Source organism: Anastrepha obliqua, chromosome 1 (genome assembly GCF_027943255.1).
Source record: "Anastrepha obliqua isolate idAnaObli1 chromosome 1, idAnaObli1_1.0, whole genome shotgun sequence".
In the NCBI taxonomy this organism is placed as follows: Eukaryota; Metazoa; Arthropoda; class Insecta; order Diptera; family Tephritidae; genus Anastrepha; species Anastrepha obliqua.
Window position 1 is genome coordinate 25,680,520 of NC_072892.1, and position 24,903 is coordinate 25,705,422.

The following is a 24,903-nucleotide window of genomic DNA, read 5'->3' on the forward strand; positions in this document are numbered from 1 at the left end:
TTGGCGCGAAGCGTAATTGCACATATCGGATGTATGCACTAGAAGTAAACGCGAAAATTGTGTAGTGAAAGTGCATTGTCCTGTGGCCTGCCCGCGCGCACACATCCACAAAATACAAGAGAGGAATGTAAAGGAAACGTGCTTGACTTTTATGTGAATATATACGTACACATCTACATATGTAAACTTAAAATAATTACCAAAATGTCTACCACAACTACTGTTGCCGCTGAGCTGACGAGCAGCTTGGCCACTACAACTGTCGCCTCCTTACCAGCTGGGCGTAGTTTTACATTCGGTACCGCGGATTATATTGTCTTCGTTTTTATGTTGGCTGCCTCAGCCGCAGTGGGTGTATATTTCGGATTCTTTTCAAAGTCCAAAAACACCACCGACGAGTACCTGATGGGCGGCAAGCGAATGAAAACTATACCGATTGCTATATCCTTGATCGCCAGGTCAGTTTTAAATGCTTCCAATTGTTTATAATTTTGTTGAATGTCTCATCTTGGAAATTAAAGCAATGTGAAGTAATGTGTCATGCTTTGTGTTCTATTTATTTAAAAAAAAAATTAAAAATCATACGTACACTCTGTGTCAGAAGAAACGAACCAGTTTTTTTTTTTGTAAATTTAAGATATTTCGTTCTGCTTCTTGCTGCGTAATAGTCCCAATCAAGGGCGACAACGACAGTGCTAACTTAGGTTAGTGTCGTTCGAAAATTTCTCGTAAACGCAACTAAACAAAAATGAGTGAGAAGTACGCGAAGCGTTTTGAGGCGGTATTTTTATACCGCGGCTGCAAAAGTAATTAAAAAATCAAAAAAGTTTGTTGTGATGTGAAATCAGCGGTATAAGGTGTACTAAAATGTTGATGACTGTTCCGACCGCGGCTTGAAACGAGTGACGACAAAAAAGCAGGATAAAGTGATCGTCCAACTTTTTAAGCGGAACCCTTCTTTGTGACTACGCCAAGCACGATAAGTTCTTGCTAAAAAGGGAATGAGTATCAACACTATCGAACGTCGACTGAAGGAGGCGAACATATCCTACCGTCCCACATCATCAAAACCGCTGTTCTCAGAAAAACACACTGAGAAACAACAAAACAAACGAATGGCGTCACAGTATTGGATTGGCCTTCCCAGTCCCCAGACGCCAACCGCAATTGAAAATGTGTGTGGAACTATGAAAACGCATCTTGTCCGAAGGCCAGTCCATGATTTAAAACAACTCGTGCATCAAGTTCGCAAAATCTTGTCCTGTTTGTCGACGAGCTACGCCGAAAAGCTGGTTCAAAGCATGAAGAAGATGCCAGGCTATACTGGACAACGATGAGGACTACACAGCTTATTGAGTAATTGCGATTCGTAGTTTTGTACATACTTTCATGTAAAAATTTTTAAATATATCTCTTGAATACTGCATGAATTATCGCGCTTCCTTTTTTCTGACACAGTCTGTATAATAAGATAACATAATAAAGAAACTTCCTGTTTTGGATAATCGCGCAAACCGCCGGTTCCATTTAAAGTATTGAAAGCAGTTTTGGTATTCGCAAATATTCAGAGAGCATTAGATGCTGGCCCAATGCAGGCTGGCTTTGCTTGCTTGGCTTCGATAACTGTCAAAAATTAATAGAAAATTACTGAAATATATGAAATGCGAACAAACGGCAGCTTTGTGTGACGCGCTTGAAGTACGGCGAAATTTCAAATAGCTGTTCTATTTGCAGCGCTTTTGACAGTTTGAATTGAATGCGCGCACTCAAAACTTTCGTCGTGGGCGTGATTGGCGTCTTATCTTCTGCAAGACAAATTCGCAATATTTTTTCACAACTTCTAATTAACACTATGGTTCAAAAATGTATTCTGTTTTATTGAAAATGGTTAACATCTCTGTTTCCTTTTACGAATCATCTGATTGTTATGACAGCGTTCAAGTGCCCATTCTGCCATAAAAGTTTTCAAAGCCAAACAAACCTAGTACAGCAAGCAAAGTCAGCCTGCATTGGGCCAGCACCTTTAGGATTGCTTTAAATAACTGCTACTAATGTTATGACGCTTGCTTTGGTGTGTAGATGTTGATTTCCCTTTAGTGTAAAAAAAAAGTATCAGTGCAGTGATATCGGGTGTTTTTTAAGAGATTGAAACCTTAAAATGATATTACAAAACCGAAATATTGTTGGAATAATTTTTTTTTATTATCTGGTAGATAATTTCATGGCATTTGTTTTGAAGTGAAAACTTCTTTAGAATCGTTGGGAGTGATTTGAGACTCGATGAAACGAAAAAGCGACACTAAAAAGAGACATACATATAGATCTTATAGTATATAGCCTGCGAGAGAATGAGATAGAACACAGTTATACAGCGTTCCCTATTCTCCGTCTCCTATTTGTGCGGTGCTTCGTAGCCTCCCCACTCTTGGCTACGAAGCGTTATATGTTGATATACGTATGTATATGTGTGTGGCTGCGTACTGCTGAGCCACGCTAGTATAGTGAGTATTGTAGTATGTATACTACACTGCCTATTACTTGCTTTGGTGTTTAGTTCCGTCGTCATGCGTATGTATGTTTGTATGTATGCTAGTACGTATATGTGCGCGCCTGCGTATTACGGAGCCACGGTGAGCGAGAAGGCATTATGTATACCTATACTACACTACCTAATACTTGCTTAGACCAAGCGTCCTACGAATGTTTGTGTGTATGTTAGTACGTCTGTGTAATATACGCGTTACGACGCTCATAATAGCAACCGCGTGTGCTGTATTGCGTCCGTATTTTTATATTCGTAAATATTTTCATTTTTAAACATTTACCGCAATTATGCCGAAAAATAATGCAGAAAAGTGTCGTGAATATCGACAGAAAAAAAGAAAACAAAAAGAAAATAAAACTAAAAAACCGCAAATACTTCAACAGAACGTGTACGTGAATTTCGTGCACGCCGAAAAACATTACGAAATGTGCAACCTAGTGTTTCTATTGTGCATAACAATGCATCCACTGTACAAAATAGTGAAAATGTAAATTTTGCATTGGACACAGCGGTTCCTTTAATTGACTTTCTCAATACAACATTCAATTTAAAAATGTGTAACAATCGCACTGAATCGACAACACGATCAAAAACAACAATTGACGCGGTATTTCAAAGATATGTTGACAACATCGAAACCAAAGCATTTGTATCATATTTTAGCTATCATAAGCCACTCGTATCATTTGTTGAAATTGAAAACATTGAGGATGAATAATTATAAAATGAAGAAAATAAAATATGAACTTTATAACAACATTATATTGAACTTATAATTATCCCGCTCCTAATGCTGCTTTCGTCTCATTCTCTCTCAGTTTGTTTTACGGAAGGTTTCACTTCTATCGCGTCTAACCGTTAGACTGGTATTTTTTTGAATAAAAAAATCTTCCGCAAAATCGTTCTCTCAAACACTCCAAGCGACGTCTCATCGGATGTTGTCATCGTCCAAGCTTCTGCGTCGTACGATAAGACGAGCATAATGAGAGCCTAACAAGGTAATATTTAGTTTTGTTGGTCGAAACCGGATTTTACTACTCAATTGCACTTGCTTGAAACCATCTCCAACTATTTTTTAACTGAATGAAAATGCCTAATATAATATCTCTTGTCAGGCACCTTGGAGGGTTCCATATACATTTTTCGCTGCACAAAGTTTACAACATACAACAAAGCGCCTCCTACAACAACCCTTGTAAACGTATACCACCTCTTCTAAACAAATCACTTTCAATTTATGTACCCAATATTTTCAACTTCTAAATTCTCTAAGTAATTTGCCTACTTGTTAATGTTTTCTCTTTACAGTCAATTATCTGCTTTATCCATAACATCTGTTCCAGCTGAAAGTTATGCATTTGGAGTCAATCAGATTTTCCTTATTATTTCCATGCTCGTGGTAATTCCAGTGATCTGCTACGTCATTACGCCAGTCTTCTACGAAAACAATATCTCCAATTGCTATGAGGTAATTTCTATATATAGAGAAATATTAGATAAAACTAATAAAAATATGTTTATAAAATATTTGGCCCAATATAAATTTGTTCTACTAACCCTTGTCCGAGTCAGGACCATTCACAGAAAAACGTCTAATAAAACTTCAACCAAAACACGCATGACACTTCCCTTTCTAGAAACTACTTGAAAGTTGCTCTCGCTTAGTGGGGACTTCTAAATTCAATGGCATCCCCCATTTTGGCAAATTGACCCCAGTTTTTGAGTTAACGAATAGGATGCAAAAAATTATTTACAATACATTTTAAGTGTTTTTATTTATTTTTTAGCAAATTTGTTTGAATTTTAACTTATTTGTGTTTTAGTTTTAAAGTCATTAAAATTTTACACAGACCGTTTTTAATATAATTTATGCGTGGAAATCATCAAGATCGGTTTTGTTTAACATAAAGCTCCCATGGAACTGATTGCTGAAATGTGAGGTTGTTACCTGAGATCGGTGGCCGCCGTAGCCGAATGGGTTGGTTCGAATCTCCGTGCATGAAACACCTAATGATAGAAACAATTTTTTCTAATAGCGGTAACCCCCTCCGATTGTATTTCTAATGAAAAAGCTGCTCATAAAAAAAATCCATTATTTCTTGGTAAATGGCTGTAACGTTGCCGCTGGATGTTTATTCGCGGCACTATGTCTCATCCAGCTCACTGTTCCATCGCCTACGACACTCGCCGTCGCACAATGGGAATTTCTCCACACATTTTGTTCATAAATCCTAGAGAAGGCAATTATTGACCGATTTTAATAATTTTTTTTTAAATGCTCGTAAATGATTTTGGAAAGATTGTCTAGGCACGAATTTCATTTTTTCTTTATTGCATCACACACTACACATTACATTTACAACCTTTGTAAAAAATTCAGAAAAACTTAAGAAATTGTGTGTATACAAATTCGGTTTGGCATTTTTTATTGTAGTTCTAATCAACGGTAATACATCCCGGCACGTACGCAAATTTTCGCCACCCCTTAAGAGGTGAAATCATCTCCTAACTACCTAAAAACTTAAAAACCATTTTTTCAAGGACAAACCTAGAATATTCACCGGAAAATTTGCAAAAAAATTTATACATACGTTTTTGGGGTTGCGTTGCCAACGTGCAAAGGTTTAAAAATCTTCCGCAGAATCTTTCTCTCGAACACACCAGGGGACGCCTCATCCTAAGCATCGTGTTTATTGTTCTATTTTAATTTTGAAACTTTCTTTTCTTTTTTTTGTTTTGCAATTACATACCTACACTTATTTCTAATACAATAAATATGCAAACTTATATGTTTCCTTTTCAGTATTTGGAAAAACGTTACAACAAACTCACTTGCCAACTCGTCACGTGTACATTTATTTTAAATGCTTTTCTACTGCTGCCCGTTATCATTTTCATTCCTGCAATGGCTTTTGCACAAGGTAAGCGAAAACCAGCCAATCTTCCTTATATACCTACTTACATATGTATATCTTCATATGTAAGCACTTTTAATTTGCTTTTGTTTTTGAGGTATACAACTTTTTTCAAATAAAGAAACTACTCTACCCAGCCTTATCTTACAGATTACCTCAAATTACGTTAAATATCGCATAAAAATGCCCAATTTCCATGTTTGTAATAGTAGTTGTATCAAAGTTGATAAAGTCTATTTCAAAATGGAGTTAACTCAACTTTACTGTTCCTACAGAAAATGTTATTTTAACAGTCATAGCCGTACGACAAATGTAAAAATAGTTTATAACATACTTTCAAGCGCAACCATAACCGCATCCAAAGAATGCTAAATAACTATGCTAAAATATTTAACGCTTGCGGCAAATATTAGGTGCGTGACAACCACGTGGAAGTGCATAGGTTCGAAACAGCAATTAATAGAAAAAACGGTCTTCCTCAGCAGGCAATGGCAAGCCTTAGAGAGTATTTCTGCCATGTAAAAGCAGCTCATAAAATACCATCTGCCGTTCGGAGGCGACTTAAGGGGTTAGGAGTAGTCAAAGGCCGGAGAAAATGATGATCTCCAATAGTTTTTTTTGCTAATCAGTTGCTTTATTTTACAAAAATAAAAACATAGCATTAATACATCATGTTTCGACTTGACTTTAGCAAAATTTCAAAAAAAAAATTAATAATTGTAAAAGTTATCGCTTTTTGTGTATAGTCCGTTTCTCCAGAAGTCCCTAGCGGTGATCATCACAAGTCCTTGGAGATTCATCTAAAATCCATCGGACAAGAGAAATTAGTTTTATTAATAGATAATCTTGTGCCTGATCGAAGCTTTTTTTCAAAATTAACTAGATGGCGTCCTCAGGAAATATTTTTCAGATTTTCGAGAAAAAACCGACGATTAATTGTTAAAAAAAAAAACGAAATTAAAAAAAAAATCCTTGGATCAGGCACGAGTTTTTCTTATTTTTTCAAAAGCAGTATAAATTTTATTGAAATCTACCAAGCGGTTTTTAAGAGTTATCACCAGTTCAAAAAACATAGTTTTGAGAAAAACGCATTTAAAGTTTTACTATCGATTTATATAGAGTTATACGAATTATTTAATTACTTACACTGTCTCATCTATTCCTGGGCCATATAACACTAGTTTACACCAAAAATGGTCCTCGACCAAAAGGCGTTTTTTATATCCGAGATATTCCCAAAAAACCTGTTTTTTCGACAATAGTGCAGTTATTACCTGCAATCTCGAAAACAGTGCGCGCCATTTCTTTGAAGTGCAAAAATGTCGAAAGGCACACATATAACCTACATGGCAATATACCTATAATTCGTGTCAATGGCAGTCGTAGTTTTCACAAAACAGCTGTTGAAAGTTATTATAAAAAAAAGGCATTTTCGACGTTTTTTACTAAATTATCAAAGTTTAGTAACTTTTTTCTGGAACAAAAATTTTTTTTATATCGGCATAAGATAGGTTTTCTGAAAGACAATACCTACCAATACACCTACATTTTAAGCCTAAGTTTGTATGAATCGACGAAAATTTGTAGAAGTTATGACCCATAAAGTCAACACGTGTGATTTTGCAGCTTTTGACTTAGCTATGTTTGAGGTCGAAAATACGCTTTTACTCTCAAAGTTCTTCTTTTATGTTGCACGAAATCTTCACGAAGTTGCATCCAGCAGTAGTCGCTCATCATTCCTTGATCCCGAAAGCCCTGATAACGCTTTTCAATGGTAGCAATATCTTGATGAAATCAGTTATTTTGCGTGACTCAATACGCGGGCTGGCATGATTTACTTTTGTTCGAAACCGTATTGTATACATCAAAAGTATATACGACAGACGATGAAATTGTCTTCATTCACATAATACGTTACAACTTCTACAATTTTTCGACGATTCAGACAAACTTAGGCTTGAAATGTAGGTGACAAAATTGTCTTTCGGAAAACCTATCTTATGTCGATATAAAAAAAATTTTTGTTCCAGAAAAAAGTTAATAAACTTTGATAATTTAGTAAAAAACGTCAAAAATGCCTTTTTTTACTTTCAACAGCTGTTTTGTGAAAAATACGACTTCCATTGACGCGATTTATATATTGCCATGTAGGTTATATGTGTGCCTTTCGAAATTTATGCACTTCAAAGAAATGGCACGCACTGTTTTCGAGATTGCAGGTAATAACTGCACTATTGCCCAAAAAACAGGTGTTTTGGGAATATCTCGGAAACCGTTCTTTGAAAAAAAAAATAAAATTCATTTTTGGTTTCAGCGACCTCAAATGAGTCTAAAAAACGCTTTTTGGTCGAGGACCATTTTTGAAAGTGAAAATTCGTAAACTAGTGTAATAGTTCTTCAGCCGTCATAGCAGCTTCCAAAATATCGATTTGATGTTGCCTACGTAGCAATCTACCTTTTCGAGTATTATCGTTAGCGCGCTTATCTGCCATCTGCTTAGCTGCTTATCTGCTGTGTGCTGCTAGCTACTTGCTCTCGAACGCTCCGGAGCGCCCGAGCGCCCTTTGTTAATTGTTGAATAACTCGAAAAGTATTTGTCGGATTTACTTAAAATTTTCACAAAATACTTTTAAAATATTATAGTTTAACTACCCCTAACCCCTTAAAAAACTATAGGTCCCTCCATTTTGTGGAAAAACATCAAGACGCACGCCACAAGTAGAAGTAGGAGCTCAGCCAAACACCCAAAAAAGGGTGTAAACACCTACAAGCATACATACATTCATAAAGTATATACACAAACGAAGTTCGTTTAAAAAATCAGTGCAAAGTCAGAGAGATGGCACAAGAACACACACAAAGTTTCAGCCAGATCGGTATATTTATTTGCGTCAGCATTCGTTTGAATTGAGGAAGTCGAGTGATTTTCCTTTTCCAACACGATAACGCACCAGCTCACGCCTCAGCAGTTGCAGTCGCAAAATTAATGGAAATAGCGTTGGAACTCGTTTCACATCCCCCTATTCTCCAGACTTGGCTCCCTCTGATATCTCGGACTACTATTTGTTCCACAATTTGAAGAAACGTCTGGCGGAAAAACGATTTTATCCAAACGAAGAGGTGATTACAGAAATGAATAGTTATTTTTCAGACTTGGACAAATTGTATTATTCGGATGGGATCAACAAACTAGAACAGATTTGGCCGAAGTGTATGTGCCTAAAAGGAGACTAACTCGAAAAAAAAGGTTTATCCTTCTTGTCTCTTCTTAATTGTCGCGATAACCACTTACGCGTTTTTTTTTAGCGAGTTTGATAAGGTGCGCCAGTCGTTTGCTTCTCGTGCTAGCCGACGCCAGGTTGAAGACGCCAAGTGAAGCCAAGTCGTTCTCCACATGATCTTTCTAACGCAGAGGAGACCTTCTTCTTCCTTTGCTACCCCCAGCTGAAACCGCAGCGAATACTTTCAAAGCGGGAGCGTTTGTATCCAATCGGACGTCATGACACAGCCAGCTCATATAAAGTTCATAAAAAAGGTTTACCTCAAACAATTAAGTAATTTTTTACGCGGTCTTTTCAAACGACCCTGCTTGAAAATGATGGACGGAGTAGGTGCAGGGATTTATTGCGCAGAGCTGGACATCAGGTGGCCAACTAAGCTCCCTGACCATTGCAGTATTTTTCAAGCAGAAGTCTTTGTGGTAGGAAAGGCTGCAGAAATGGCACTAGCAAGGATATCGAGCAACTCCAACATAAATATATACGTTGACAGTCAAGCGACATTAAAAGCAATAAACTCATATGAAATTTCATCTAAAAACGTTCTAAGGACCAAGGAATCCATAGAAGAAGACAGATGGTTACACATCTATTGGGTACCCGAACATAAGGGGATTGCAGGAAACGAAATTGTAGTTGAGATTGCAAAAAGCGATGTTTAGATTCAATTCGAACAAGAAACGACATACTGAAACCTTTAAATACACAAAAACATCGCTGCGGAGATGAAAACACGGATAGACAGGAGGTGGAATAATCCAGCCACTTGTACGAGTAAACCCGTGAAAATCATGTGTACACAGAATGCAAATAAATACGTCCGATTCGTACTAGCCCTCTACTATCGTAGGTACGAGTATACTGGCATGCCACAATTTGTTAGCGGCACACATATACAAGATGGGAATTGGAAACAATGATAGCTGCAGATTTTGCAATGCACTAGAAGAGAGAGAAACTCTAGAACACCTCCTATGTTCCTGCCCTGCATTAGCTAGAACCCGAATGAAATGCTTAGGAGCTCTACAATATGAGAGGTTAGAATGTCTCTCGGGGATAGAGCTTCAGAGCTTAATTGGATTAGCAAAAGACGCATGCTTATTACAAGCAGCCTACTATAAAGAAACGTAAGGGTCAAGATCCATCTACCACTAAGGACCAATAGGTCTATGTGATAGCTTTCAGCCAGCCAGGTCAATGTAACCTAACCTTTCAAACTACCCTCGTATATAAAAGGCAAGCCAAACTATTTGCCACTTTATCTTAAATTTTTGAAGTGAAAACTTCTTTAGAATCGTTGGGAGTGATTTGAGAAAAAGTGAAACGAAAAAAGCGACACTCTTGGCTACGAATATTACATATAAACGTAGCGACGAACTAAATAACTTTTCTTCTTTCTTTCTAAATCTGCCTCCGCGGCTCTCATAGAATGGAAAGCTTACTCCGATAGAATTATCTCACTGAGACTGCGTACGAGAGTGAGGAAATTGACAATCATTCAGTGCTATGCACCGACGAACCTGGCGGACACGGAGTCTAAAGAGGCTTTTTACAGCCGCCTCACGAGTGTAATCAGTATGGTTAAAAAAGGAGACATCACCATCCTGATGGGTGACCTAAACGCACAAATTGGCCAATGCAATCTGGGCCGTGAAGAGATAATGGGTCGACATGGGTTAGGTGTACTCTCAGAGAATGGTGAACTATTAACTGAGTTACGCGCAAGTAATAACCTTGTTATTGGCGGCACATTATTCAATCACAAACGCATTCACAAAGTAACGTGGACGTCACCTGACCATACTACCGAAAACCAAATCGAGCACATTGCCATAAGTCGTAAATGGCGCGGCTCCCTCACGGATGTTCGCAACAAGAGGGGAGCGGACATATCAAGCGACCACCATCTCCTCATCGCTGTAGTCCGGCTAAAAGTTGCGGCAATAACCCAACAAAAGTCGCAACGCCACTTCAATGTGGAAAAACTGAAGGACGAGAGGGCCTCCACTAGGTTCGTCGAAGCACTAACCTCGACCACTGCCCCAACTACACCACACGAAAATGAGTGGCAGCGAACCAAGGAAGTTTTCCTGAACTCAGCAGAGACCCATTTAGGCTTTAAGGCAATCAAGCGCAAGTGCTGGATATCAGACAGAACCTGGAACCTAATTAATGATCGCAGAGACATCAAAAACCAACTAAACTGCGCTAAAACAAGGCTATCTAAGACAGTCCTGCAGCAGCGATACAGCGACATGGACAAGCAGGTTAAGAAAAGTGCAAGAACGGACAAAAGGATCTGGAACGACATCATAGCCAGCAACGCGCAGTCCGCGGCGGAGACGCATCGCACCCGTGATCTTTTCCTCGCCATACGCAATTTAACCAACAAGTCACAGAAGTCCAGTAAGCCGCTTAAGGATGAGCATGGCGAAATGACGACGTCCAAAACTAAACAAGTACGCATTTGGGAAAAATACTACGAGAAGCTCCTTGCGCCAACACTATCCGTAGCAATACAGCCATGTGAATGTCCACGTCACTTGGTAAGACGCGATATCTCCACCACCTTGCCTGATGAGATCGAAGTTATGAACTCAATTAAAGCCCTAAAGGCCAATAAAGCGCCAGGACCAGACAACATCAATCCTGAACTACTTAAGGCTGACCCTCAGGTGAGCGCTCGAAGGCTACTCCCTCTACTGCAAAACATTTGGATGTCCGGGAAGATCCCGAATGACATTAAGGAGGGTGTCATCACGCTCATACCGAAAAAGGGCGATTTATCCGATTGCAAGAATTGGAGAGGCATAACACTATTAAGCATGGTCAATAAAGTAATAGCGCATATAATTAATAAAAGGCTTTCCGACGCACTGCAAAGTGGCCTACGGAATGAACAAGCGGGATTCCGACCACGCTGTTCTTGCGTCGATCAAATCAACCCCCTGAGAGTGATTGTCGAGCAATCGGTCGAGTGGCGTTCGCCACTTTATCTCTGCTTCATCGACTTTGAAAAAGCTTTTGATACTCTTAACCACGAGGCAATCTGGGGAGCACTTTACTGCAAAGGAGTACCTGAAAAAATCATTTCACTTGTCAAAGAACTGTACAGTGAAGCAAGCTGCCGTGTGAGACATGAGGGCATCCTGAGCAACGCTATTCCAGTTCGAACAGGAGTAAGAGAGGGATGCGTGCTATCTCCGCTCTTATTTAATCTGGTACTGGACTTAGTGATGCGACAAGCCTCAGCGGCGAACAGAGGCATATCCTGGGGCCTGAGCGGCAACCTTGAGGACTTAGACTACGCTGACGATATTTGCCTGCTATCACACAAACACTCACATATGCAAGCAAAAATAGAGGCGGTGAGCGAACTCGCAGCGAGGGCTGGACTGAAAATAAACATTGCGAAGACAAAGATAATGCGCATCAACACCACCGATTCACATATCTTTCAGATACGCGGCACTAACATCGAAGCTGTAGATGAATTCTGCTACCTAGGCAGTGTAATAAATAAAAACGGCGGTTCAGCGGCTGACATACGAAACCGGATATCGAAAGCTCGCGTAGTATTTGGCATGCTTGATAAAGTTTGGAGAGCAACGCATATAACGAGGCGCACGAAATTGAGAATCTTCGAGTCCAATGTGAAATCTGTCCTCTTGTATGCATGCGAAACGTGGAACGCGTCAACACGTGACATACAAGCAATGCAAGTATTCATCAACCGCAGCCTTCGCAAGATCACGCGCATTTTTTGGCCTAACGTCATATCAAACTCCGATCTGTGGACTATAACGAAACAGATACCAGTCTATCTCGAAATTCGACGCCGCAAATGGAAATGGATCGGTCACACACTTCGAAAGCCATATGGTGATATCACTAGAGCAGCAATGGATTGGAACCCCCAAGGCAGCCGCAGACCTGGCAGACCATCTAACACGTGGAGGCGACTAGTAGAAACAGAAGTGCAACAAGCAGGCCGCTCCTGGCGGCAAATAAAATTCCTAGCTTCTAATAGATTTAACTTTAACTTGTTCATTGAGGCCCTTTGTTCCACCTAGGAACCACGGGAAAATATATATATATATATATAAATAACTTTTAGGCCAGCGCCGACAGCATGGCGCGATAGCCGAGCGGCTAGCAATGTGAGCTTCCGATCCAAAATTCTTGGTTCGAATCACAAGAAAAAAAATTTTTTTATACAGTTATTTTATTTTATTTTATGATATGTTTATGAGGAGCTTTTTTTCATGGCAGAAATACACTCGGTGTTTTGCCATTGCCTGCTGAGGGGTGAGCGCTATTAGAAAAATAGTTTTCCTTAATTTTGGTGTTTTCACCGAGATTCGAACTGACGTTCTCTCTGTGAATTCTGAATAGTAGGCAACCACCAACCCATTCGGCTACGGCGTTTGTTTAATTTTACTGATGCAAAAATGAGGAAAAATATATGAATAAAGTTTGCTTACTGTTTACACATTTTCCAAAGGTGACGAAGAACCAAAAAAAAAGTCGATTTTCAAACAAATACGAGTGCATATGTGTAATTGTGTTAGAGTTTCGGTCACGCCCCAGCAAAACCTGCGTGCATATGTGTTTGTAACATTCAAAAAAATGTAATTGTGTTAAAGTTTCGGTCACGCAGGTTTTGCTGGGGACGCTCATAATAGCAACCGCGTGTGTATTTTTATATTCGTAAATATTTTCATTTTTAAATATTTACCGCAATTATGCCGAAAAAAAATACAGAAAAGTGTCGTGAGTATCGACAGAAAAAAAAATCAATAAATAGCATCACGGAATTCATTCACGAAAATTTAATAAAGTATACACCAGAAGTATCGCGGATACTTAGAAAAGATTACAATAAAGTTCCAATGATTTTAAGTGGCGATTTTAACGTAAATTTTGCATTGGACACAGCGGTTCCTTTAATTGACTTTCTCAATACAACATTCAATTTAAAAATGTGTAACAATCGCACTGAATCGACAACACGATCAAAAACAACAATTGACGCGGTATTTCAAAGATATGTTGACAACATCGAAACCAAAGCATTTGTATCATATTTTAGCTATCATAAGCCACTCGTATCATTTGTTGAAATTGAAAACATTGAGGATGAATAATAATAAAATGAAGAAAATCAAATATGAACTTTATAGCAATATTATAATGAACCTATAATTATCCCCCTCCTAATGCTGCTTTCGTCTTATTCTCTCTCAGTTTGTTTTACGGAAGGTTTCACTTCTATCGCGTCTAACCGTTAGACTGGTATTTTTTTTTTCTTATTTTATATTGAGTCCATACATTTAAAATGTGGCCAAAAGTTGTATGTTGTATAAAATTAAAAATTATTTTTATTTACAGTGACTGGCATAAATATTCACATAGTCAATGCAGTTGTATGCTCAATTTGTGTTTTCTACACGATGCTGGTAAGTCAGATCGCATAAATCGAATTTGAATTTTCAAATTTTCATTTTCTTTTACAACTACTCACGCAGGGTGGCATCAAAGCTGTTGTATGGACTGATGTGCTACAAGGTGGCATCATGCTTTCGTCTGTGGTGTTGGTGGGCATTTTGGGTACTTTTAAGACAGGAGGTCTGGGTAAAGTTTTTGAATATGCGTCAGATGGTGGGCGTATGGACTTTAAGTAAGTATAATAATATCCGTTCTGGAAATTAGGTAAACAGTTTTTGCAACTATTGTAGTTTTTTGCTGTGGGATTTAGCTTTAGATCTTTAGTGAAGAATGTAATATTTGCGCTACTTGTTAGTGGGTGTTAACTTCTTGCAATTAGTCAACAAAAACTTATATCTGCATATAACGAATTTCTTGCAGCTTCTCTCTGGATCCACGCACGCGCATCACATTCTGGAATGCATTTATTTGTGGCGCTATGATGTGGGTGGGCCATATTGGTCTAAATCAAAGTTGTGTTCAACGAATCGTTTCTTTGCCTTCCTTGAAGCATGCCCAAAGGTAGGAGTAGTTCATGTAAACATTTAAAGTGCACTTTAAAGTTAGGTATAATTTATCAGCTCGGTTAATAAAGCGCACCTTAGTGATTAATTGAAAAAGCTGCAGAAAATTTGTATGATTTGTATATAGTAAATGTGAAATTATGCATACATTGCAGAGCTCTTTGGTTAACCGGCATTGGCTTTATTGTGGTGATGACTTTAAATTGTTTCATCGGCATTGTGATGTACGCTTACTATCATAGTTGTGATCCAATCAAATCAGGTGTAAGTACACCCAAGCAAATACCCAATAATACTAACATATTTAATTGGAAACTAACTGAGTACCGCCCACTGATTATTCTACCCTTAGTTAGTCAACAAACCGGATAGAATGATCCCCTTCTTTGTGCAAGATATTATGGGCCACCTGTTGGGTATGCCTGGCCTTTTCATTTCCTGTGTCTTCAGCGCTGCGCTCAGTTCGATGTCTGCCATGTTGAATTCTTTAGCTGGTGTTGTGTATTTCGATTATATTAAGCCGCGCATCAAGAAGTACCACACGGAGGAGCGCGCCAATTTCACAATGAAGGTCATTATTGTGGCAATGGGCTGCTATTGTGTAGCTGGTGGCGTGGTAGTGGAGCGTTTCGATTCAATGTTGCAACTCGTAATTACGATTACCGGTATCAATACCGGCTCTGTAGTAGGTGTTTTCCTACTGGGTATGCTAGTGCCCCGCACCAATGGCAAGGTGAGTGAGTTTTAGCGCAATCCGAAGCATGAAAATCATGCGAATTGTTTTTCTTTCTTGTCAAAGGTAGCCGCTGCTTCGATTATTTTCAGTATTTTGGGAATGTTTTGGATCATTATGAATGGTCAAGTGCGTGCTAAGGAGGGTGCCATACATTATGCGCCATTACCCACAAGCATTGAAGGATGTGCGTCGCAAAATCTGCAGGTGGTGGTGAAATCAATGTAAGTATACTTTTCCACTTCTGTCAATTAAAGAAAGTCGTATACTAGATTTTTATAGAATTCGTATTCTCAATGATTTTCTACGGAGCAACTAAATAGCCCTTGGGAAGTGAGCTAATTGTGAGAGGTCGACCCTTATAAGTTAATTATAAAGTAGAGTAAATTTTAAGTATTTGATCCTTTGCAGCTTCTATTCACCAAGAGGTGAAAACAAATTTGTATATTAGTTTGAGGGAAATAAATCCACTATTTTCTCGCAAGGATGATAGATACCAGGTTTGCTCGTTAGGTATGGTGAAAAAAAAATTTTTGAGGGGAACTTTGGGTTTTCGTCATTTGTTTTGTGTTTCACTAAGCTCAAGCTAAATTTTGTGAGTAGCTGGTTCACTCCGAAGTTTCCTTCAGGATAGCTGGTGCATTTAAAATTTATGTAAGACAATCTTATCTGGTCAAGCGAATGTTTAGAGGCCTTAGAGTCGAAACGATTTTAACCTATTCTCAAACTTTAAATGGGTAAGAACCTCACATTTCTTGATATGAAGGTTGAGGCTATGGTATAATGAGCCCAGTGGGCCACTTTTGGTAAGCAGAACTGGCGCTGTGGGATGAACCATACGTAATGTTACGGTGCCTAAATTTCACGGCGGCCGCCGTAGCCGAATGGGTTGGTGCGTGACTACCATTCGGAATTCACAGAGAGAACGTAGGTTCGAATCTCGGTGAAACACCAAAATTAAAAACCTCCGAGTGTATTTCTGCCATGAAAAAGCTCCTCATAAAAATATCTGCCGTTCGGAGTCGGCTTGAAACTGTAAGTCCCTCCATTTGTGGAACAACATCAAGACGCACACCACAAATAGGAGGAGGAGCTCGGCCAAACACCCAAAAAGGGTGTACGCGCCAATTATATATATATAAGCTAAATTTTGTGTAACAAATTCGCTTAGAGTCGAATAACGGTCTGCTAGGTAGAACAGCTCTAAAAATCTTTTCACTATAATTTTCTCGGTAGATGGCTGTAGTGATCGATATCTCGTAAAGTATTGATCAAGCAATTTAAAGTATACACCGTTGCCAAGGGGACATTTCACGCTAAAAAAATTAGTTCGCTGTTTTTTGTTTATTCCGTTCAGTTGTTAGTTACAGGGTGTTAACAATGGATGTCAAAAATTCGACAGATTTTACAGCTTTTCTTTGATAAAGGCGAACAAGTTAGCCAGTGGCAGGCCGCTGAAATTGTGAACGGTGTTCATGGTGTCGATACTATACGAATTTTGGTTTCGTCGATTCCGTTCAGGCATTTTTGATGTTAAAGAAGTGGACGTATTAGTAGTCGTAGCATCGTCCAGGAGCCAAATATCGGCCATAAAACAGCAGAAACTTTAGCTGAGTTTTTATGAGGAGTTTTTTCATGGCAGAAATACCTTTGGAGGCTTGATATTATCTGCCTAGAAGCGACAGCCATTATATAAAACTTTTTCAATTGGTGTTTTCTCCCCACACTGGGTGTCGAAACCTGTGCACTTCCGGATGGTAGTCATAGGTATATCAACTCATTCGGCTATGGCGATCGCCACTTATGGCACGACCGGTATTCAGGTTAAAGGACTAAATCGGCTCTTTATTGTTCTTCAGCTCTCTTTTGCTCTAAAAAGTAGCTATCATGTCTAAGCTGGATACTACTGCTATCAGCAGAAGAAAGATGAAGGACAATAAACTACTACAATTAAAAGCAATAAATTAACACCAAATGTTTCAAAAATGCAATGTTTCATGGAATTGGGTGAATTAATGGTTTATTCCGATAGAATAGACTCTTTGCAGACAGACTCCGGAGTCGTATGACAAATTTATTTTATCTTCACTTTTCAGTTCTCGAGAAGGGATTTATTAGTTTATTGACTCATCTGCTGTTTTCTACTTGAAATGTTTTAACGCCTTAAATGAAGTTTCATCCCCTTTTATGATGTTCAGCTATTTTTGGTGTGTAGAACAAAGCGTGCTCTCACTTTCCGTCAGCCCAAAATGTATTAGACTAGCAAACCCGGCCCCCTTCGCTGGACACACTAAAATAGAATAGATATGGTTTAGAACAGAAAATATATGATTTTCATATTATTTATTTCTTTATTCTTTATTCAAGCGCGTTGGCATAAACAATATTTTTTGTTTTTCTATTTGTTTTTGAGTAAATATAAAATATAAATTGAAAATCAGGAAAAAAGAAGATTGTTTTTAAATTTCAAATCAACGCATATGAATAAACAATCGTCTTTTTTCCTGATCATCCATGAATTTTTCGTTTCAATTTATATGTTTTATTAACCATTGGAGCTTTTTTAACCATTATCCATTTATATTTTTCAAAAAAAAAAACGAAAAAAAATTTTTTTTCCACGAACACATAATTTCATTCGGATTTCACATTAAATTCTCAAATTTCGTAAGAAATTATTCACTGTTCCAAAATCCACTCCAAAAAAATTCACAAACAATTTTTACATGTTGCACTTACGTTTTTTCCTTATGGCATCCAAATCAGAAAGAAATATTGACACATTGTAACTCACACTGTCAATTTGACAGTTCAGTTCCGCCCCAAGCGTTAAAAAAGTAAGCGACATTATGGCTGGTTCAAAAGAACGCTGTACCCGTTGCCAGTGCTCCGAATTACAACCAAACCTTTCGAAACCCATTTTCAATACTTACTTAACAATGTGTGTAAGTTTGGTTTAATTCGGTGCAAAGACACGGCGGGTCCACGTTTTGGCATATATTTCGAGACCCTAGTCATCAATAGGTATGAAAATTACCCCGTATTAAAGCACTTATCAACAGCTTTCATTTGATACCCATATTGTACATACACAACCAAAGGTTACCCGGGTCCACGTTTTGACCTATATCTCGAGACCCTATCTACCAATAGGTATTCACACTATACGGAAATCATCTTCAATACCTACTTAACAATGTGTGTAAGTTTGGTTTAATTCGGTTCAAAGACACGGCGGGTCCACGTTTTGGCATATATTTCGAGACCCTAGTCATCAATAGGTATGAAAATTACCCCGTATTAAAGCACTTATCAACAGCTTTCATTTGATATCCATATTGTACAAACACATTCTACGGTCCACGTTTTGGTCTCTATCTCGAGACCCTAGTCACGGAGCGGATGGAAATACTCTGAACTAAAGCATTCACCAACAGCTTCCATTTGATACCCATATTGTACATACACATCCGAAGGTTACCCGGGTCCACGTTTTGACCTATATCTCGAGCCCTATTTCCAAAATAAAATATAATCCATGTTACTCGTGGATGATGTAGCTTTCGAATGGTGAAAGAATTTTTAAAATCGGTCCAGTAGTTTTTGAGCCTATTCATTACAAACAAACAAAATTTTCCTCTTTATAATATTAGTATAGATATTCTTTGAGATGCTCAAGTTCACGTCGATTCATTTTAATGAAGATTTTTATTTTCCTTTAATGAAATCAAAAGAATGATGTAGGTGATTACAAATTCCAATTGACCAACATATTACTCATGATTTGAACATTATTCTCAGACTTTTTTCTATCCTGCTGCTATCTACTATTAATGCTACTATCTATTGAACCTTGCTATAGACTTCATATTATAATATTATATTTCAGCGATTTTTGACCAAGAGATGGCAACTAAGGTTTTCTTGCTGATTGGTGCGATATAAAGCAGTTTCAATAGGGGTCTATCTTCGAACTGACACATCTGTCACCTTTATCACTACTGACAGCATTTGTTTTTTCTTTTCATCGACTGTTAAACAGATTAAAAATGTTTACAAATCATTAAAGCAATGATTGGTTTATCAAAATTGTAGATGATTGTAGAGCACTAAGCAAATTTAGATAATGACGTGATGCCATTGAATTATTTTCTTAGGAGTATGTCAAGTCACAAGTCATATTAGTCATAAATTATATACAGTTAGTAGGAGAAGTAAGTATACACCGGATACGTTCTCAATTTTCCCCCAATCGTTTCTTTCAAACAACCTAAGTTATAACAAAATTGTGTTTTATTTACATGAATGAAATACAAAAATCATATTTAATCCAAATAGTGACAAAATTTTAAAAAGGAACCTAACTATGGCTTTTTATATAAAACTTTATAAAAATTCATGTCTCAAAAGTAAGTATACAGTTCATCACATTATTAATTTGTGAAATCAAAAACATAATTAAAATCAAATTCTAGTATTTGTAGGATAACCATTAGACTTTACAATCGCTTTCAGTCTTGATGGCATTGATTTCATCAAGTTTTCAGTTACAGCTGGTGGTATTTTTTTCCATTCCTCTTGAAGGACGTTTTTCAGTTGCACCTTATTTCTAATGGGATGTTTACGTATTTGACGATTTAAATGTTCCTATAAATGTTCGATTGGGTTAGTATCCGGGGACTGTGGCGGTATTTTCAGCTGTTTTCGCGCATTGTATAACAGCCACTCTCATACAATGTTGGATGTGTGCTTGGAGTCATTATCCTGCTGGAAGATAAACGTTCCTCCAAGGCCCAATTTCGTAGCGCTTTCTTTTAAAATACTTTTCAAAATATTTAAATAACCATATCGGTCTATAATATTTTCGATAAATACCAACCTCGTTCGCAGCCATACATCCTCAAACCAGCACAGAACCCCCTCCATGCTTCACAGTGCCGGTCATATTGCATGGATCCAACGTTCCGCGTTATTTTTGACGTGATAACGTCTTATAATTCGATTTAGCCGGCTGCACGCACGAAAAAATGTGTCGTTACCTTGCTCATTAGTGTTACCTTGCTCATTTGTCGTTACCTTGAATGAACTGCAAGCGAAAGCGCGGAACGAACAAAGCAAACGAACGGCAACGTTCGACATCTTGCTCTCTCCTACTTAAGTGAGCGTATATATGTATGTATATGCGCATATGTACATATATAAATTCACGTATTTGTATTTGCATATGCCTTCTTATTGATTATTATTAATTTGATTTACTTGAAGAATTTAAAATAAAACCAAGTTTGTTAATAATACCTGTTATTTTAATGTTATTATTATTAATTTTATAAATTATATAAATTATATATGAAGGAAAAAATGTATATTAATATTTACCACATACCTTATAAGATATGTTGTATACTAATATATGTATATAAACATGCATATACATATACAATTTCGCGCAATTTTCAAAAAGAACAAATCTATATGTAAAGATGTATACAAGTCATATGGACATATCAAATATACGAATCTATTCCGTACGCAAGCAAATGTAAGCTAATGTGCTTGAACTGCAAGCGAGAGCGCGGAACGAACGACAAAGAGCACAATCGGCCCCCGCGTTCGGCAACGTTCGACATCTGGCTCTCTCCTACTTGAGTGCCTTCTTCCTGTGTGCGTTGTAATGAACCATTTCTCTGTTGAGAATAGGACGATGATAGAAAAAGTAGGAAATGAAAGGGAGTGTTTCGAGTGTAAAGTGTCTTGAAAAAGGCAAATCGATGATGGTGCCTCTTAGTGTTGTTGACTTATTAACGTCTGATGCATAATCGAAATTGAAGATATACAGTAGGTTCTGTTTTTATGCGGCTTTTTTTTTATGCGGTTTTGAAATAGTGCGGTTTTTTTTTAAATTACAAAATGCATGTCGACCTATCGGGTCATACATATAAACAAGATTCTAAACCAGCTAAGCAAAAACTCATCACAGATTACATCAGAAATGCTAACCCTACAAGTATGGAACTGCCTGCATAACTATCTAGATCAGACGTGTACATTTCCTAAAGTGACGAAAGTGATTGTACGCCAAATCCTAAACGAACGCGCAACATGTGGGTATTGTCTGATTCTATTTGTGACTTAAATTTATTTTTCGATTCTGACGTTTCTTAAATAAAGATATAATTTTCAAAAATACAATATTTTGTTCATGCGATTTTATTTAATTATTTCAGATTCACGCGGTCTATGGAACGTATCTATAGTTATAATATGGGACTAGTGCCCTTTTTTATGCGATTTTATTACATTATTTCAGATTTATGCGGTTTTAGCATTTGAAACGTATCTATAGTTTTACTATAGAACTAGTAGCTTTTTTTATGCTGTTTTTTTTATGCTGTTTCTTGCGGAACGTATCTACCGCATAAAAACAGAACCTACTGTATTTCATGAATTTGATAAATGTTTCGTCATTTTTCACGTTTGTGTAAATGTAACTTGACCTATTCCATTGCAATTCCATTTACCTCCTCCTCTATATCCATACAAAATATCTATCAAGCAAATAAAATTAAAATTTTGTTTTGAAAATTGCAACCATTCCATCAATATTTTCTTATGAAGTTGTCACGTTAAACTATCGTCAGTAAACCGACTTTACAGACAACCTCTTTTTCTCCAAACTTTTTCACGACCATCAGATCTACAGATACTGAACTTACACTCATCAGAAAATATGACTTGGTTCCAAAACGTTTGGTCATATTTTTCATGACCTTTTGCGAATGAAATCTGTTTACTCCGATTGACACTACTCACGAAGGGCTTTTTCCTAACATTGCGCCCATGATAACCAGCACTATGCAAAACCCGGCGAATAGTTTGGGTGCTAAATGGTTTTCCAGTCTCATTTTCAACTTCAGATTTCAATTTGGGGGCACTTATTTTGGGGTTTGTCCTGATTTTCCGGACGACTAAGCTTTTTTCTCTGAGACTTAGGAGCGACGGACGCCCACAACGCTCTTAATTAGTGACGCTTCCCGCACTTTTATATTTATTCACAATCTTTTGAACTCTAGTAAAACATCTATCTATCAAGCGACCGATTTCTCGCAATGATTTATATTCCTTGTGATAGGTGTTTTATAATCAATTTTTTTAAATCATCAGAAAGCTCTTTTCCGCTTGGTGCCATTACTAAAAATGTTGCAAAAATTAATGCAAAACGTACTTCACTACATTTTTATACTCACTTTAATTATTTCCTTGTAATAGCTTTAACTTTTTTAATCAATACGTAAAAATAAATGTTACGCTAACTGAACAATCGTTTGCTGTATACTAACTTCTGTGACATAAATTTCGCTGACATCAAAGACAAAGCACAGCGTGGATAACGGTACCTAAAATTTACAGCTAAATTAAGGCGCATATGAAAGCTTATCACAGTACCCAATTACCGTGTGTAAAATATTTTGATTACATATTAAGGAAAGCGTTAACGTCAAACAATTCCATTAATCAGGCTCCTGTATACTTATTTGTGTTACTAACTGTATCAACAAAAACACGCTCACTACGATAACAGTTAGATAAAGTTTGCCAACGGTTATTGAAAACTCCGATAAAAGCCAGACTAACTCGTTTCCTTCGAAGTATTGAATTACTGCCATAAATTATATGCTAAAAACATTTTATACGATACATCCAACACACTTAGTAATAATAATTATTTTTACCATCTAATACTTTCATCTTGATTTTGCTTCTCCATTCTCGTCCTAACAGCTACACCACGAATAACATCGATCTACAAAAGCTCGCTCAACACACCGAGATGCCAAAGGTTACCACAGCTTTCGGCAGCAATCGCGAATTTTCCATTTATGAGATATCCTTCTATTGGTACAAAGTTATTGGAGTTCTACTCGTTTGGCTATTGGCCATTCCTCTTAGCTACATTTGGCGCCGGGATGAAGAGGAAAAGCTTAATCCCCATCTTTACGCGCCCTTTATACAACGCCTCCTAAAGGGGCGCACACCTCTAGCAATGGAAGAAATGGAAGAGTTCCCGTTGAAAACACCAATTCCAATGGAAGAGAAGGAAAATAATGATGGAACAACCATTTCAATGCCAGAGAAATAGGCAAATCAAGGACTTGTGGATAGGATATTTAAAAATAAGATAACTAGAAAATTTTAATAAATATTAGGCAAATATAAAATTTCAGTATTAGTAAAATATTTTTTTAATTTTTTTAAAACTAATAATATAAATCGGTTGAAAGATTTTTGCCGAGTCCAACCAAAATAACAAGGGGAACCGAGTCCTTTTCGATTTGGTCTATTCCACGCAGAGATGACCTCATCTTTTCGCTTCCAGGACCATCAGAAGCCACATTTAGCAACAGATTCAAGAGAACGCACTAATAGAGCAGTAATCCTTAAAAATTCTGACTAAAGTAGTAGTATTGCACAATGTTTTTTTACGCTGTCGATTCGATTCGTGTGAGAGTCCTTTTATACGCCGTGAGATTTAATCTGTCAGGACCAGTGATGGTAAATGTAGGGAAAATTCCCTACATGTAGGGATTTTTGTCGAAAAATGTGGGTGTAGGGAAAAGAAGGACAGATTTTTTTAAATTCTGTAAATGTAGGGAATTTTCAAGAAGGACAGAAAAAATTTTAAAATAGCGGGGTAAAATTAAAAAAGTTCATTTAAAATAAAAATCCGCAGTAGGATTTCATGCCAGATTTCTTTTCCTTATGGCAGCATACTTTAAAAGCGTTAATACGGCAACATTGCCTTTTTTTTCTTCGTTAACGCTAGCACGATTTTTTCTTTGCGCGAAAATTGTTAGTTGTCCCACGTTTTCTGGTGCTTTTCACTTTTGAAATAAGTTTGCAATTATTTTAGTTTTAGCTTTTTTTATATTTAAAATTCATATATAATATTTTACAGAAATGAGCTCCTCCTCTTCGACTGACTCTTCGGAGGAACACCAGGAAAAACAATGCAAGTATCGGAAACAAAAGTTCAATAACAAGTGGCTTGACGACGACAATTTTAGTGGATGGTTGGAAGCTGTGGCTTACGATCCATTCAAATGCAAATGCGCAGCGTGCGACAAAGTTTTGAGCTGTGGCAAGTCTGATTTACAGAAGCACGCCAACACAAAAATGCACCAAAATATATGAAGGCGTTTAAAAAGACATCTAAAATAAACAGCTTTTTTTAGAAAAAGCGAGTAAACCAAAAGGTTCCAGAAATTTCGAAATAAGACTTAGCATGTTCTTCGCTGAGCATAATGTTGCGCTGCAAGTGGTGGACCATTTAATCCCACTCTTAAAAGAAATCGTGCCCGATTCTGAAATAATAAAAAACTCTGAGCTCGGAGGAAAGAAGTGCACCAGCGTAATAAAAAAT

General features: G+C 37.5%; 1 protein-coding gene across 1 annotated transcript; it reads left to right on the forward strand.

Moving 5' to 3' along the window:
* Nucleotides 1–23,642, forward strand: LOC129235932 (sodium-coupled monocarboxylate transporter 1). The gene is made up of 10 exons (XM_054870018.1): nt 1–458; nt 3,854–4,013; nt 5,349–5,466; nt 14,130–14,197; nt 14,267–14,418; nt 14,607–14,747; nt 14,905–15,013; nt 15,102–15,482; nt 15,549–15,706; nt 23,265–23,642. The coding sequence occupies exons 1-10, from the start codon at nt 205–207 to the stop codon at nt 23,620–23,622; spliced, it is 1,899 nt and encodes a 632-aa protein (XP_054725993.1). The 5' UTR covers nt 1–204; the 3' UTR covers nt 23,623–23,642.
* Nucleotides 23,643–24,903: the final 1,261 nt, after the last annotated feature.